The sequence below is a fragment of the Malaclemys terrapin genome, chromosome 7, assembly GCF_027887155.1.
Source record: "Malaclemys terrapin pileata isolate rMalTer1 chromosome 7, rMalTer1.hap1, whole genome shotgun sequence".
NCBI classification, from domain to species: Eukaryota; Metazoa; Chordata; order Testudines; family Emydidae; genus Malaclemys; species Malaclemys terrapin.
In genome coordinates this window covers 86,624,947-86,641,585 of record NC_071511.1, presented here as the reverse complement: position 1 = coordinate 86,641,585, position 16,639 = coordinate 86,624,947, and the positions used below count along the sequence as shown (strand labels likewise).

Sequence of the window (16,639 nt, the reverse complement as noted above, 5' to 3'; positions counted from 1 at the left end):
ATCTCCGTCACTGAGACTTGTAGTTTGTTATATGCCATAGTGTTTCATTGGCTTGGTTCCACATAGACAGCATCTGAAACCTCACTGCTGAGTTGCTTCTGTCATCTGAAATCTCTACTCCCGTTAACGTAGCTGCCACCTTCTAATCAGAAAACTTAGGGGGGGTTTACAGCTTCCAAAAGAGTCTGGTTAGGAGGACTGGCTAATATTGTACCATTCCTGGCTTCGGGACTTTCTTCTCGAAACAGTTTGGCACTGCTAAATCTGAAATAAACACTATTGCATGTAGGAAAATTTTCAGTAAAATCAATCTTACAATTTTCCTATTCTCCAAACTTCTTCTAGAGCTTGCTGTGCCCTCTTTTTCTGTGTCTGTTTTCTATGTCCTCAATTTTCTATTTTCAAAATGCTTTTTTCCTCAGACTCCCTCTTGTGTGCTTTGTATAAGCATAACAGCACCGTTGATCTTTTGTAGGGGAGAAAGCAACACGCCACATTTATTGAAGATACAACAATTAGCATATGCTTCTCAGTCACACATACACCATGCACACTGCCCTGCCAGTCGATGTTATAGTTACCAGTCCGGATCAACCTAGTGGCCAGCTAGGTTGATCACGAGGTAGGGAGGAGCCAGGTTCCATTGGTTGTGTCACGATGCTCTGGGGAAGTCTTGGCAGGACGAACCCAAAGTGTCATGGCAAGGCACCCTGTTTATATAGTGATTTTTCTTTCATTGGGACCAATGAGTTTTGCTCTGTCATGCTGTAATCAATTGTTGTTTGACGAGAGCTTGTTTTCTTAAATTGTCCTTCTCATTCTTTATCACAGCTATCTCTTCCCCATTGATAGGTGCCTGTCTCATCTTTAGCGTTGTCAATCTGCCCTCCTCTGACATTTCAATAAAGGGCGTTGCAGCCTCCTGGCGCCCTTGCATCTGTCTCTGGTTCCTCCCTCGTACATCTGGTTCAGCGATGGCCTTCAAACTTATCTCTTAACACATACATTTCTCATTCACACACACAACAGAATTAATGTACACAGAACATTTTGAACAGGAACATCAAATTGCAATGCAAAAGAAAAACAATCACTGCATTCTTTTACTTATTTTAAAATGCTAAACCTACAACAAATTGGTAACCCTCAAAGGTCTGTCACTGCCTTGAAATCAGTCCAGACACAGATTCTGGCTGATATATCTCTACCAATGGCCCATTAGGCCATTCCTTTCTGTTATTCAAAAAGGATGGCTGGCAGGATATGATCAAATCATACATAATACATTTAATACATGCTACATTATTATTCTTTATCCTTCATTCTAAATTATATTAATACAAACACAAAATCCTACTACTACAGTGCCATCTTCCCTTCTCCCCCCCCCCCCCCCGTCTGTTTTTACCTTTATTGTTCACTTCTCCTTTCTCCAAAAGCTATTTGGGAGGGAGAGCATTGGTCCTGAGTTCTATGTATGCAAGTGAAGTTGACCCCCCCCCCCCCCAAGTTATGAAAGTTTCCCCTTCCAAGTGGAAGAGGAACTTTTTTTGGGGGGGGGGTGGGGGTTAAAAGGAGAAAGATGGTATTGGGTAAAGCGGGGAACCAAATCCTATTGAAAACATTCCCTGAAATGGTGCATTTGCATTACAGCTTTGCTTTAGTGATAGAAGGTTACCCAGTTAAAACACTTGGATGCTGGACAACATGTGGAGGTGCTTATTGGTAAGGGCGCAGCCCTAGCTCTGCCAAACATACCTGCTATGTTCTGAAGTTGCAGTAATTTGCATGCACTTTTAGGTGAAAACAGTTGCTGGAGGTTGCATTGCATATTTTAGCAGTACAGATTGGTTTGAACTGTTTTTCAAGTATCTTGTAACATTGTTAAATGTTCTGTTGGTATAGCTACCACCCTCAGTGAATAGAATCCAGCAGTGTGGACAAGTTTTTGCAATAATTCCCATTCAAGTTCCAAAGTTGTTTACATTTACTACATATACTCTGTTGTAGTTGCATATTGCTCAACTATTGCATCTTTTATAGCCACTGCATTCGGTAAAATGTGACTGAATACTTATGGCTTCTAATTTATTACTATGACATTTTGTTTGTTCTAATCATCCTGATACCAGGGAAGCAGGAAATATACTAGAGGAAGGGTTTAGCATTTTACATTCTGAATGCTTCCACCCAAGTATAGTCTGGAAGTAACATACTAACCACAGCCTTTTTATTTTTTCAGAGCCCTTTTACATTATGAGCCAGTAATAGATAATCAACGGGGGGAACTTGACCTAAACATTTGCAAAATTTGGACAAACCTACATAGGGCGTGCCAATTCTTAGAAGTTGCTAGTCAGTCAGGCACTCCAGTTAAGTTACTTTCTTTGCCTTGATTTTAAAAAGTTGAGTTTCCTCATGTAATTGAGTTATTTTAATGGTAGTATGGAGGAAATTTAGTGCTAATTAGTAACTGAGAGGATCACGCTTGTAGTATGCATTGCTACTAGGATAGATGCTATTTTTTGCACTTTTGTGTAGCTTTCATATCAGGATGGTTGCTTATGCAAACGTATGCTGTTTATGCTTTTTATTTTTCAGGTAAAGTACATTGGGAGGATGGGAAAGTCTCTGGGACAGTATACAGTGGGGAAGAGAAACTCACTCACCTGTTAGTGAAGGTAAATAAGTGTTCAAGAAGTATAATTTATATGTGATTCACACAAATACATTTGTGGGATGAAGATCCATAAACACCTTCATTCCCTATTTATAATTCCTATTTATCTTGTCTTGGAAGATGGTAGAACAAAGAACGTTGGTCTGAAGTCAAAGGAAAAGACTGAGATAGATATGGCTGAAGGAACGAGAGTATTAGCAAAACATTTGCGCCATGGAATAGATGACCAAAGGCTGTGGCTGTCAAAGCCCTGTCTCTGTAGATATTCAAGAACAGATTGGGTAAAACATTTGGAATGATAAAACAAGTAACAAATTACAAGGGAATGAGTAAACTGACATTGGCTGACTACCACCTTGAATCTGGCCTGCAGCTACCTATTCCAGGTCTAGGCTTCTGTGGAAGTTCTGACTGGGACAGCCTGTTGAGCTGGGCCCTGCAGCCAAGGCAAATGAACACTTGTAACAAATTGTATAGTGCAGCCAATATTCTGACGGTAGTAAAATCAGAAGGCTGGCTTGCTTCATCCTTTTTCATGAGGAGGGTGGTGAAGCACTGGAATGGGTTACCTAGGGAGGTGGTGGAATCGCCTTCTTTAGAGGTTTTTAAGGTCAGGCTTGACAAAGCCCTGGCTGGGATGATGTAATTGGGAATTGGTCCTGCTTTGAGCAGGGGGTTGGACTAGATGACCTCCTGAGGTCCCTTCTAACCCTGATATTCTATGATTCTATCCAAGTCCCTGTTGTGTCGTAGCCAGAAACTTCTCTCCTTGGGAAGGTTGAAAGAGTTCTAAACAGCCCAAAGACCTGTTTAGATACCTAGATCAGAAATTCTTCTCCCAGGAAAAAAGAACGTCCTTTCTTTAGTTAGCCTCTTCTGGGGGTAGCCTTTTTAGTAATTGAAATGAGTTTCATTTGGGTACTTAACTCAGTGTTTGATTGCCTATTAATTTTCCTTGCTTTCAGGTGCTTGAGTGTATAAACCCCATCACAGCTTTTCTTCAGGAAATCTTGCTAAATTCTTTGGTTCTAGATAGGTGGACACTTGTTCTGTATTTTGGCTGATTACGCTGTCACTGACTTCAGTAGAATTGGTTCTGGCGAGTGGAGAACAGAATCAGGCCCGCACTAGCTTTTGCTTGTCATGTAAAGCCATGGTTGCAAAATACTTTGGTATGAAATGGTAGCTTTTGAGAACACTTTTGATGCATATCGGGTGGACAGTCTTACTGCTTCTAAGAGTTTGTTTTCCCAGCTGAACCATCTGCCTGTAAGTTACTCCAGAATTCTCCTGTGGCCACAAACTTGTCTGTTACTGTTGTAGATCTCGTTCTAAAGTTAATTATTCAAACAAACGTATCAACTGCTTCTTGTACTAATGAGAGTTTTAGTCACTTATTTTTTTTTTAAAAGAATAAAAACTGGTACTTGTAAAAGTTAATCTTGTAAAGCAGCCATTTGTTTTCTTTTAATAGAGGTAAGCTGAGAACAGGTGTATTTGCACCTTATAACTTATTTAAACAACATTTGTTACTGAAATAGGCCATTCCTCATGTCGTTGTTGCATAATCGTACCACGGGCCAAATGTGCCCTAGGGTAATTCTGGAGTTAGCCACAGTGGGTAGACGGTGTGAGTGTCTCCGTCACATTTGTAGCTTCAATTACTTGTAGAAACTCCTACTACAGCTAAAGTCTGCAAAACACTGCTTTGGGCTGCCTAAGACTTGCTGCTGCTGCTCCATGCTACTGTGGCTGAAAATAGCTCATTGAATTAGCTCACTTGTAATGCTGTCTGTATTGCCACCTTTGATTCCCATTGCAGAACTTGTTAAACAATAACCCAGATCTTGTTCTGCAATATATCAGTGCAAGACAGACCTGCTCGTTTCTTTCTGAAGGTTTATGAGGAGTTTGCATGGAGTAATCCCCTTCATCCAGATGTATTCCCAGGCCTGAGGAAGATGGAAGCGGAGGTGGTGAGGATGGCCTGCACACTCTTCAATGGGGGACCTAATTCCTGTGGAGTAGTAAGTAATCTAGAAGCTAAATCAGCGCCCGCCTTAAACATATGAACTTTCCTAATTTGACTCCGCACACTTCCTTTTCTACTAGTTGTGCTAAGATTATTCCTGTATATCGTGTTAAGCTTTTTCTACACTTAAAAAGAATTCTGCCAGTATAAACTGAGTCTCCATTAGGAGGCTTTACCAGTGTAGCTATACTAGCAAATTCTTTCATCAGTATAGTTTTATACCAGTTCCCTGAAAGAGAGAAATTACTCTGGCATAGCCACATAGCTATGTCTTAATGGGCATATGTCTTCTGACATTGCTATACTGGCAAAACATTGTAAGCGTAGACCAGGCCTTAGATGGGGGAAGGGACACAACCGACTCTAAAATGTAACTGGCTTGGGGTGGTGTGTTTGAGGGCGGGTAGGTTTTCTTTAATTTTGCTCTAATCTAGAAATCTATCAGGCCACAACTAGGATTGCAAACAATTCCGGCTGGTTGGCTTGGAGACCACTAAGAAGCAGTTGAGGGTATTAAATGGCTTTGATCAATAGGGTATGGTACATATTATCCTTGTCCAACTTGTAAGCTGTCTGCACAAGTTAGCTTGCATGGTTTTAAAGCTCACAGGCACTGAAATTAACAATTCGAAAGCATTGATTGAATTAGTTACTTGCAAAACGAGTTTTAGTCCATGTCCCTCATTTCATACTTTCTAAACAGTCACACTTTTTGTTGCATTGAGAAATGGATCCTTCCCATAAAAATACAGCACGTATTTTCTTATACTCCTCTTGTCTCAAAGTTAGATTGTAAGCTTCTCAGGGCAGGGGCTGTTTATTTATTTTTGTAGTTGTGTGTGTGCAGTGCCGAGCACAGTGGCATCTAGTCAGTAATTGACGTCTCTTGGCACTACTGCAATACAAGTAAGAAGTAGGCTGTCTTTGTAAGTTGTAGAGAACTAATTCTATCGTGGGCAAGGTACTGGTGGCAAATCATGAATTAAGTTGTCAGAACCTGCCACATAATTGCTGCTGGTGACTGTGCTGGTGTACTATATGGCCAGTTGAAGGTGTGTGTTTAAAAAAAAAAAAAAAAAAAAAAAATCTTTGTGTCTGAAAGACATTTACCCCCACCTCTTATCAATACTGACTTGCAGTTGCATAGAACACTGACTAAATTATCTGAGGAGGGTAGCTTGGATCACACCAATCTCTCTCTACAATTGTGGTTTTAATTGGTCTCTAATTTAATAGTTGTCATGTACTTAGCAGAATTTTGCAACACTTCTCTCGCGTTTGGAGAACTTCACTCACAAACTCTCAACACCTAAAATGGTTAAAATGGGTTTTTTGTGTTTAATTGTTCGTGATAGCTTTAAAAAGTGTCTAGCTTTCGGTCTAGCGCTATTATCTAAATGAAAATACAAGTCACATATAAGGTAAATAAAAATTTCACCAGCTGCTTCTCTCTTCATAACTAGAAAATAAATTATAAAAATGACAGCCCCCCAAATACCCCCTAATAAAAATACCAGCACATGTCCTTCTCCCTTCACTAAAGCCTGAGTAATTAAACGGGCCTTGCAGCATTCCCTCAAGCTCTGCAAATTGGGGTATAAGGCATAAGTCCTGCTGAGGTTCAAGCAGAAGGTTCCATGCCACAGTCAGGGAAGTGTTAAATTTGGTGTGGAAATTACATACTACCTTGTTGAATAATTACCCAATATGCAAGGCCAGTGGGAGAGTTGAAATGGTTAGCCAGAAACTAATAAAATTGACCTAACCCTGTAATTAACTTCCTGAAACTAGCCTTGCAGGTATTGAGTTCCCCCAATGTACAAGACAGGTGCTTTGAAACAGCAGATTTCAAAAATGGAACTAGCAGTTTGTGACTAAGGGACCTCTTGGTGCCTCACGATCCTGGGGAAGTGTCAGAGCTAAAGGAAGGCCCCAGAGAGGTGATGTGGAGGCCAGATGTTTTGAGCACATAGTGTGACAGACTGTCTCAAAGGGTTAGAAGTGGGCCATGATTTCAAAACAGTAACTTCTAGGTAAGGTTTTGTACCTAAATATTTCATCAAGATTTCTGATGGCTCAAATAGTCATTCCAGAGAGTTGTGCCAAACAGTTAAAGGAATATTTCTTCGAAGACTTTTCAGACTTGCATGTTTCCCCCCCACCTTCTGTTGTTCAGATTAACACCTAAGATCACTGTCTCTGAAGGGCCAGGGAAAAAGCATTTTTATCTGTGCCTTCGCTTTGTTTTTTCATGTATTTGACACTGCTGACCTTGTATGGGGCAGTCAGCTTTCCCTCTGTGTGACTCTTTCAGACTTTAAAAGAGAAACATTTGAGGCGGTGTGTGAGGCAACAAAATGAAGCAGACCATGGACAGCTGTAGTGCTTGAATCTACTTCTGTGATTTTTTTTTTTTTTTTAAACAAATTTGAGTAGTCTGAAAGTTGTTGTCCCTTTTTAATGTATAAAGTCTCTGATTTACTTTTATTCCACTTACAATCTTGTAGTTTAAAATATACATTTGCTCCTGAAATTGTTGGCCATAACTGCTGTTTTTGAGACATATAGTCTGGCCATGTCTGGAGACATTACTGTCTGGTTTCTTTCATTCTGGATGAGGTGACCACTGTTGTTACTAATCTGAATTGGGACTGTTGATACAATTTCAGTAATGCCCCCCTCAGTGGTCTATTAAGGCAGGTGGAACATGTTGGATAAACATAGTAAAAATTCAGTGTCCAGAGTGCTGGGGAATATATAGGAACAGGTTTTTGTTTCTGTAACTGCTTTCCACTGAGGTCAAATTTATTTCCTTGTTACTCTAGAACTGGATTTCTCTCAGGATTTCTTATTTCTTAATCATGTATGACTTCTTGCAGCATTTTGAATGATACTTATGCCTTGGACGAGTGTAAAAACAAAATAGAGTAAATTATCAGTGTAGTGAATGTTAAATTAGATGCACAACTTTCATTATTTATGGGAGTTGTCTTCATTCTGGACACGTTCATAAAACTGTTCCCCTTATGTTTAAATACTACTATTGCTAATCCCTTGTAGGAGTTTTCAACTCACCTTTTCCCCCCTGAATTACTTTTTACGATGATGCTCATTTTTCTGGAAATATTTCAAGCTAGTCTTTTCCAACAGGAAAACGTGTTTCCAGTTTTTTCTTAATCAGTTCTCTTTTTTGCGGCCCTTAATTTTAGGGGGCAGTAACAAGAGACTCCAGATGGAGGCTTACAATCAGTTCTGAATCATGTAATGTTCACTGCATAGTCTGGGGATTTCTTTCTCCTATGATGTGGAATTGGATTCTCAACGGCAAGCTTTCTCTTTTTGTAGGCGTCCTTCTGAGAATGTTTATGGATTTCCCCTGTAATTCCAGTGAAGAGGGGATTTTCCATGTAACTTCAGTTAATGAATTTCCTCCCCCTCCTCCCCCCCGTTATTCAGCAAAATCCATGACATTTTAAAGACTAGCACCTGGTTTGAGTGCAGTGTCATTGAGGAGAATGGAGCACTTTAAAAAAAACAAAACAAAACCCTCTCCATTCCTGTTTCTCCTCGTGCCCACCCTGTCCTCAGCTGGAGACAAGCAGTCAACTCAGAGCTCTTGCTGACTTCTGTGTGCACATGCTTTTGCTACCATAAAGTCTTGGTGTTTTTTCTCTTTAAAGCTTTGCCTGTGTCTTTTTTAAGTTATTTGCCTAAAGTATGTACATGAGGCAGAAAGAGGAAAGAAAATGAGTCACCCTTGTATCTTCTCTAAAACTTGGCATGTTTGTTCCTTCTGCCATTCTCCCAATTTCCAGTGCTTTGAACTTTTGTCAGGTAGCTAGCTTCACGTTGGAAGTCGGCTTTTAAACGTGAAATGTGAGCACCATTCTTGTGGACCTAGACTTGCCCTTTTGCAGGTCTGTGGGTTTTATCTACCAATGATGAGACTGGATCACCTTGTGAGGTGTAAGTAGTGGGATTGACAGGAGGTTGGCTTGTAGCGGCCTTGTGTGATGCTGCCACCATGGAATAGCTGTGCACTGGATTTTGGTGTACATGCTTCCCCAGCAACAAACTACAATTTGTTGATATCATTCATGGGGCTAGTACAACCTGGAAAATCAAGGATTTTTTGCCAGCTTTGTCTCCCATCTCTAAAGGTTTTATTTCCTAGTCAACAATTAAACTCTGGAATCCACAATTCTGCGAAAGGCATTAAGATAGGGGTCGGATGGGTTTCTTCTTTTTAATGCAGAGGTAAATGGAAAAGGGATATGTTTAGGGTGGTGGTTCATAGTAACTTGTAAGGACCCATAAGCTTTCATTCCCTTGAGAAAGAGACAAGGATAGAATCTATCTCTGGTTAAACATCACATTTTCACTTTTAAACGCTAACTTCAGATGTATAAAGAGGTACTTTGAAGTTCTGAGGGAATTCATAAGGAAACAACTGACACAGTTTTAGAAAGGATGGAGGGATTCTGTTGTTTCTTATCCTCCATTTCCCAAAACACACTCCTGTTCTTGATTTTTGCATGTGCTTTTCTGTACTGGCTTCTGAAACTAGAGTACTAGGGTAAGAAAAACGCAAAAGCAGTGTCTGATTTTAATCCTTTCAACTTCCCTGTTACCGTTGACTTTCCTTTGAAGGGAGCAGAGAGAAATATCTAAGAAGGCTGTGAGCTGGTGCTGAATCACCCTACATTGGCCAGTTGCCTAGCTCACCGCAGACACTAGAGGAAGAGAGATCCTATGACATGATTCAGGTCTTGTGTACACAAGAAACGGTCTGCCAATATAACTATATACTGGCATATCCTCCTAGTGGAGGCACAGCTTATACCAGCAAAAAAGTGCTTTTGCTGATCTAGTTTATAACAGTTCCCCAAACAAAATAAGCTTTATTGGCAAAAGGATGTTCTCACTGGTATATCTGCATCTACACTAGGTCTTCTGCTGGTATAGCTATGTTGGTTAGGATCATAGAAAACCTTTAACACCCATATCTGACTAGCTATGCTGACAGAAATCTTAAGGACTTTGTGGCTGGCATTATCGGGTGCAACAAGCTAAACTTCACAGCAAATTGGTATCTGCTCAGTTTATCAGTGGCGGTGTTGTCCCGAAAGTGAAGGAGAGGCTGAAGCAAGATTGGGAGTTCCTCAGCGAAGCACCAGGATCTGGTAGCGTAAACCACTTAGCATCTAATAATATAAATGGAAGATTGTGGTAAATAAATAGCAGAATGTAGGTGTTTCAATAAATAAGACATGTTCATTTAAATACCACCAACTAATAATAAAGAGGAACAATTCTGTTAGTATTATACTACATTAAGTAGGGAGGTCTCCAAATGTGTCAGCAGTCCCCGCTTCTCCCACCTCTCCACCCCCCTACAAAAAAAAAAAAGGTTAAGGGCTTGGAGAAGAATTTGGGAATGACTGACGTGGCTTATAAAACATGTTTATAATATTCCTGCCACCACCTGCTTGCTTAACAATAAATACAGCGGTTTCCCCCTCCCGATTTGAAGCTCTGTTACCTCAGGCCTTTCGGTTGCTGCTTTTGCAAATTATGAAGAGCACAGTTTGTTTTCAGATCCCTGGTGTGGATACGGCCTGAAGCAGCTGTTGCTGCTTGGCACAAAGAGCAGCAGGAATAAATACAGAGGGATTTTTTGTTTGTGACCTTTATTCATGATATCTGTATGTGTTTTTAGTCACTGTCACACATTCGCACTTCCACTTAGTTTTGCAGATGTTGCTTTTTGTGCTTTTGTAGCAGACCAGCAATACATCTTAAGGCATAAAAACATTGACCGTTACCTTTTTTCTGATTTACCTTATGTTAGTGGTGCTTGGATTGGCAAGCAGGGCTGATGATCCAAATATAAAGCTCTCCAAAGGCAAATTAATTATGAACATCTAGCCCAGTTAACTGGAACCTTTAGGCCACCCCTGACCCAGGGTAGCAGTGACTTTATATGCAGCAGGTGATCAGCAAATAATCGCTTACAGTCTAAGATGACTAATATGAAAATTAAATGGTTAGTTTTTCCCACAAGAGCACCCTGGAATGTTCTCTTTAAAGCTTTGTCTATGCTTTTGCTCTCTCATACCTATGCCTCTATGCTCCAAAGTTAATGGAGGCAGAATCAACTGTATAGATAGCTGTAGTTATACAACAATTACTGGTCTGTATTAAACACTTTTCCCATATGATTAGCTCTTTCTCCTTTGTAAATAACTGAAGCACTCTAAAAAGCTCTTTGTGGCATTGGTGTTGGTGATATGAAGATCAGAAGTCTGTAGATTTTTGCTTTCCTGTATTGTGATCGAAAAAGCACCACTCAGGTGCGCTATTGCCCTTTGTAGTTTCATTTGTGATAAAACCATCTCTACCAACTTGTGAATGAGCAACCTATTCTGCCACCTGTCTTCAGAATGAAGACAACTTGTGTTTTAGATACACATTTTGTGTTGTGATGGTTCTCAAGCACTAGAAAGCTACTTTAATCTTTTCTTTGGTTTCCAGTTCACTTGTAGAACTGAGCCTTTCTTATGACGCTCTGGCCTGAAACCTCACTCAGAGCATTGGCATGTTAACCTCTCAACTCCTCCCTTCCCTTCCCACCCCTATTTCTGCAAATGTACTTTGTTTCATTTGTTTCTTCTATTCACAATAGATGACCTCTGGTGGGACTGAGAGCATTTTGATGGCCTGTAAAGCCTACAGGGATCTAGCCTACGAGAGAGGAATCAAGCACCCAGAAATGTATGTAACTACCTCCATGGCTTGTTTTTTCTTTCAATGATTTGTCTGATTTTATTGTTCCTGAAAAATGATCACCTCACAGCCCTGGCTTGGGGCAGGTGGTGTGCTGCATTCTTCTCTCATTTCTCTTAATCTCTTACGTCCCCCTCCATTCATTTGTTAACTTTGAGGGCCAAACCTAGGACAAAAACCCAAACTGAAAGAAATAATGCAAAATAGTACAGCAGGCTTTCAACAGTCTGAGATGACATTAACATGAACAGCATTGCTCATGATTCATCCCTTCTAATTTGAATTTGAGTGTATATGTTCGGGGCATAGGCACACTTGAATCTAAAATTAGAGATAGGTGAGAAGCATCTCCACTTCCAAGCCCCAAAAGCTTTGCCAATACCTAAATGCTCGCCTACAAAACCCAGACCATTTCAGCTTTGGACCTCTCTGGAGCAGAGTTTAAAATGTGTTGGAGTTTTGATTTGCTCAAATAGGAGGGCTAGACTAAGATTACCAAAATACTTCTTGCATATGATTTTGAGCTGGAATTTGAAAGGCTATTGTATTGAGCACTACATCATCAAGCTCCAATGATTTCTTCTTCATACAGTGTGTACTCTTTTAAAGCTCATGAAGCAACAGTAAGCGTTTCTTTGGTAAATTGCTTGTGGAGGAAATATTATAATAGAGATAAGAACAGTGTTCTTTTGTCTGATTCCAAATTTCTAAGCCTGAAGGAAGGAGCTCTCTTCCTAACATTGTTGCAGACTGCTGAACAACTGTGAAGCATCATGAATCCAAGTTAATTCATCTTTGGTTAATCTTTCTGAGCCTTCAGTCACTGCCATCTATTGGATTTACTATAGATTGCATGTTACTTTCCTTTGGTGTACTTGCATCCCCACGTGTTTGTATTCTGATGTGCTCCTGCAGAGCAAACCTCAGTGACATTGCACAATTTTCAACACTTTTTTTATAAACAGGACTTCATTTTGGAAGAGATGAGAGAACTTTATTTTAAAGAGCTGGAGAATGATGAGTTTTGTATTTACTTCATATAAGTCAATACAAAGAAATAGTCTTTTTGAAGCAGTTTCCTCTAACTGTCCCTTTGAAGTTTGAAGTGAATGGTGGAACATTGTATATTTTAGTTCAGAAAAGCACAGGGCCTGTGTGCCCAAAATAAGCTTTGGCCCGCATTTCCTGTTTTTAATAAATCGTGCCAATAGGCTGAGTATCCTGCCTGCAAGGGATAAGGTGTACAAATGCCTGCGGTATGAATTTTGGCTTGCACCTGGATAGGTATTCAAATTCAGCCTAAACATTCCTTGGTTGAAGTATTGCCTTTCCTTCTTTTCAGACTGGTTCCAATGAGTGTTCACGCAGCATTCGATAAAGCAGCTCATTATTTTGGACTGAAGATTGTGCACATACCGTTGACCAAGACCATGCAAGTGGATGTTCAGGTATTGCTCTTAGACAGCACTAGACACCTCTTCTGTGGGAAACTTTCAATAATGTTCCTGAAATAGCAGTCGTCTGCCCATCAGGGATGGGTTGATAGGTAGACATGGTGGTGATGATTAGTGCTTATCAGAAACAGCAAATAAAACTGTAGCAAAAATAATTGTTGCATTCTACACTGGGCCATGCTGTAAACAATTTAGATTTAAACTGTTCCCTTTGGCCTAGCACATTAATTTAGAATTGAATATATCCTTGTGTCTAGGCATTGCAGAAGCACTTTCAATTGGGTTTCAGACAAAATATTAGAAAACCTGGGATATAATCTTGAACTGACAGGGGCTGGGTTAATGGATTTAATTGGTCTCTTATGTCTATAATTGAAGTGCTGAGTGTGCTACTTCATTACAACAGCTATGAAATTGAAGTGACAGGATACAGACTACTGTAGTTAGAGTTCTTACAGAAAGTAGAAATGAACACCCATCTACAGCCTGTGCACAAAGGTCTTCCTATATACACTGTTCATAAGCTCTTGTGTTTTGGTTTATCTTAAATCTAGTAGCTTCATTTTTTGGCAGGGTGGAAATTGGAAAATGGCATGTGATTATCTTCTGTCTTTAAATCTTCAGGCAATGAAAAGGGCTATTTCAAAGAACACTGCGATGCTGACCTGTTCAGCTCCCCAGTTCCCCCATGGAGTTATGGATCCAATTGAGGAGGTGGCAAAGGTAGAGTGCCCCTTGAAGTATGAGGTTGGAAGGGAAGAGGGATTAAAAAAACTTGAATATTCTGGGCAAGTGTTTCCTTTGTAGAAAAGGATGTAAATGCAGAATTGTGACACTGCTGAATGAATCTGGTAGAAGGAGGAACAAGCTAGTGGGAAATAGAGCAACTGTTTTGAAGCAGATCAGCTGCTAATCAACAGTGATGAGGTTGGGAAGCAGTCTGGGGGCGGGGGGCGGGAGTATAGGATTCTCAGGTTTCGGTATAATTTATTACAGATTAGTTTAAAACTTGCCCCAATAGTGCAAGATTTAAGTATTTCAAATGACAACTTGAACTGTTTCATACAGTGATATGTCATGCTGATGAGGATTCTTACAAAATGGCAAATTTTAAATGCATGCTTCTGTCTTCAAAAGTGGAATACACTGCCAGTCTCTTGTATCTTCCTTCTTCTGTTGCTGAAGATGCTTTATTGTCAGGCTATTTCACAATTGTTTGGCACTAGACTTCTTCACTGCAGGGCCAAGTCTGGGGAGAGCAGCAGGAGGTTGAGCTGGGGTGGGGAGTTGGAGGAGGAACAGTTTCATTTAAACAAATATGATTAGAAAACTACTTGGGGAAAATCAAAGGGTTTAGAAATACCTTTATGTGGGTTCATAACTGGAGTGGTGGGAGGAGAGAATATTGGATACATTTTTGATTTATATTTCACTTTATTTTTTATGTTACAAATCAGGGGGACTCTAATTTTTTTTTTCTTAACGTGGACCACGCCATAGTAGTGTATCGTGGACACCTCCTCCCATTCAAGTCATGTTACGTTCCTATGTCAATAACAGGACAAGTAATACATTTTTAGCAGTCTCATAGTGGATTTTTAAATCTAGAAGCAAGAAGAAACAACATCATATGATCAGCCAGATCTTCTGGACCCCCCACCAAGTGCTCCACTGCTTGAGAATTGATGCAGTAATGCTTTTTGGACCCTTCTGGAGATTCCAAACGTTGTCTCAAATGTGAAATACAAAATTAACTCAGCTGTCCCAAGAACTCTAATAAACTTACTTCTTTGGTTTTGCTTGAGTAACTAACTAGGACCTCTTGTCTCTGTTTAGCTGGCACTGAAGTATAGAATCCCCTTCCATGTGGATGCCTGTCTGGGTGGCTTCCTCATTGCTTTCATGGAGAAGGCAGGGTTTCCGCTACAGCGTCCATTTGACTTCCGTGTGGAAGGTGTGACTAGCATTTCTGCAGATACCCACAAGGTGAGAAGGAGAAGCCGTTGGGGATATCTATCTAATTAAATGGTATTGCTTGCACCAGATCCACTTTCTTTAAGAAATTATAAGAGTCGGTTACAGTTTAAAAGTGGAGTAGCCAGGCCTGCCATAATGGACATTCAAGGAAGAGTTCTAATGTCAACCCTGTCCTTGGCATTCCTATAGCACTTTGTATTGCTTCCATTGCATTCCACTAGAATTGAGCTAGGAGGAGGATGTGGCAGAAATACAACAGGAATAAAATTGCGTGTGGCTGTGGGAACTGCCAGGGAACCAATGCACATGAATGAACATCTTAGTGCTCTGTATTCTTGCTGGCATTAGGGGTTGATTTTAGGCATCTGGAGTAACATTTTTCTGCCTGGGTGTGGTCCAATCGTACTGTGTTGCAACAGTATGTATTTAAACGTCCCCTTTTTCTTATGGACCCAAATTCCAAAGCAGGTAAGAACATCTCAGATTCACTGCTGCAGTTCAGAAAATATGTGCTTCATGATGGGTACAGTAAGTATTTAGCCCCCTTTTCAGCCCTGTTCCTTAACACAAAAAGAAACTATCAATGAAAATAAAGGGCAGTCCATTTAGGATAAAGAGAGGAAATTCTGCTTTATGCAGTCTTTCATCATTCGGTGTACTTTGTGTTTGAAGCTGGATTTGAACTCTTCTTTGTCCTCTGAAAATATATATATCTAGTACTTGTAATTAGTATATTTTTGTATATTGTCATATCTTGTAAATTCAACAGGTAGAACGAGAATGGACAATTTTATGACCCATAATACTATAGTTATGTACTAAATAAGGGGAATATACAACATCATGGTTCAGAGAATAAGTTGATTCCTTCCTGCTATGCTTTGGCATTTTTCCCCAGGCAGCCTGAGTGATTGGATCTCTGCCAGAGCTTGTCAAAATTTTTCTGGTGCCACCACTGTACCATAAAGTAGCATTAATATCCAGGAAAGGCAGGGGAAGGGGAGATGTTAAAATGAACTATTTCTATATTTGGATACTTCAGAACATGAGAAAGGGTGGGAATGTGGATGCCAGCAGTGCTTATCTAATGTGAACTTCAATTTATCTGTAGTCTTTTACCTGTGTACGTGCTCATACATACCCTTTGCCTGTCGTCGTGTCTGTCTTGCAGTATGGCTATGCCCCAAAAGGCTCTTCAGTGGTATTGTACAGTGACAAGAAATACAGGCACTATCAGTTCTTTGTTGCACCTGACTGGCAAGGGGGCATCTATGCCTCCCCCACCATTGCTGGCTCCAGACCTGGTGGCATCATTGCAGCTTGCTGGGCAACCCTGATGTACATGGGAGAAGATGGTTATGTTGAGGCTACTAAGAAGATCATTAGTACTGCACGGTTCATTGAATCAGGGTATGTTTTTTGGCTTTATTTTTGTCATCCCTCTTGAGCCTTTCTGGAGCTTAAACATAGAACCCCTCCCAAAATTGCTTAGCTCCCACCCTCCAGACTGAAGAAGCTAGAGCCCAAAGTCCAGTGTTACTCGATATGCTATGGGCTTATCCAAACACCGACTAGCCATAAGTTCGTGCAAAGGATGAGGGTGAGGAGGGGACCAGGTCTCTGACCATGAAGTTAGCAATAATGCCTTGGTTCAAACCCAACCCTTCCCTGCAATTTACAGTTTGGGGTGGGGGGAGGGGAAAAGGTGTA

General features: G+C 40.4%; 1 protein-coding gene across 1 annotated transcript in view; it reads left to right on the top strand.

The window, feature by feature from the left end:
- SGPL1 (sphingosine-1-phosphate lyase 1) overlaps window positions 1-16,639 on the top strand; it is a 48,495-nt gene that overhangs the window by 25,374 nt on the left and 6,482 nt on the right. The window contains exons 5-11 of the mRNA XM_054034274.1: window positions 2,602-2,681; window positions 4,579-4,707; window positions 11,398-11,486; window positions 12,841-12,946; window positions 13,577-13,675; window positions 14,789-14,938; window positions 16,101-16,339. Of these exons, the coding sequence (XP_053890249.1) occupies window positions 2,602-2,681; window positions 4,579-4,707; window positions 11,398-11,486; window positions 12,841-12,946; window positions 13,577-13,675; window positions 14,789-14,938; window positions 16,101-16,339 (892 nt within the window). The remainder of the gene's footprint in view (window positions 1-2,601; window positions 2,682-4,578; window positions 4,708-11,397; window positions 11,487-12,840; window positions 12,947-13,576; window positions 13,676-14,788; window positions 14,939-16,100; window positions 16,340-16,639) is intronic.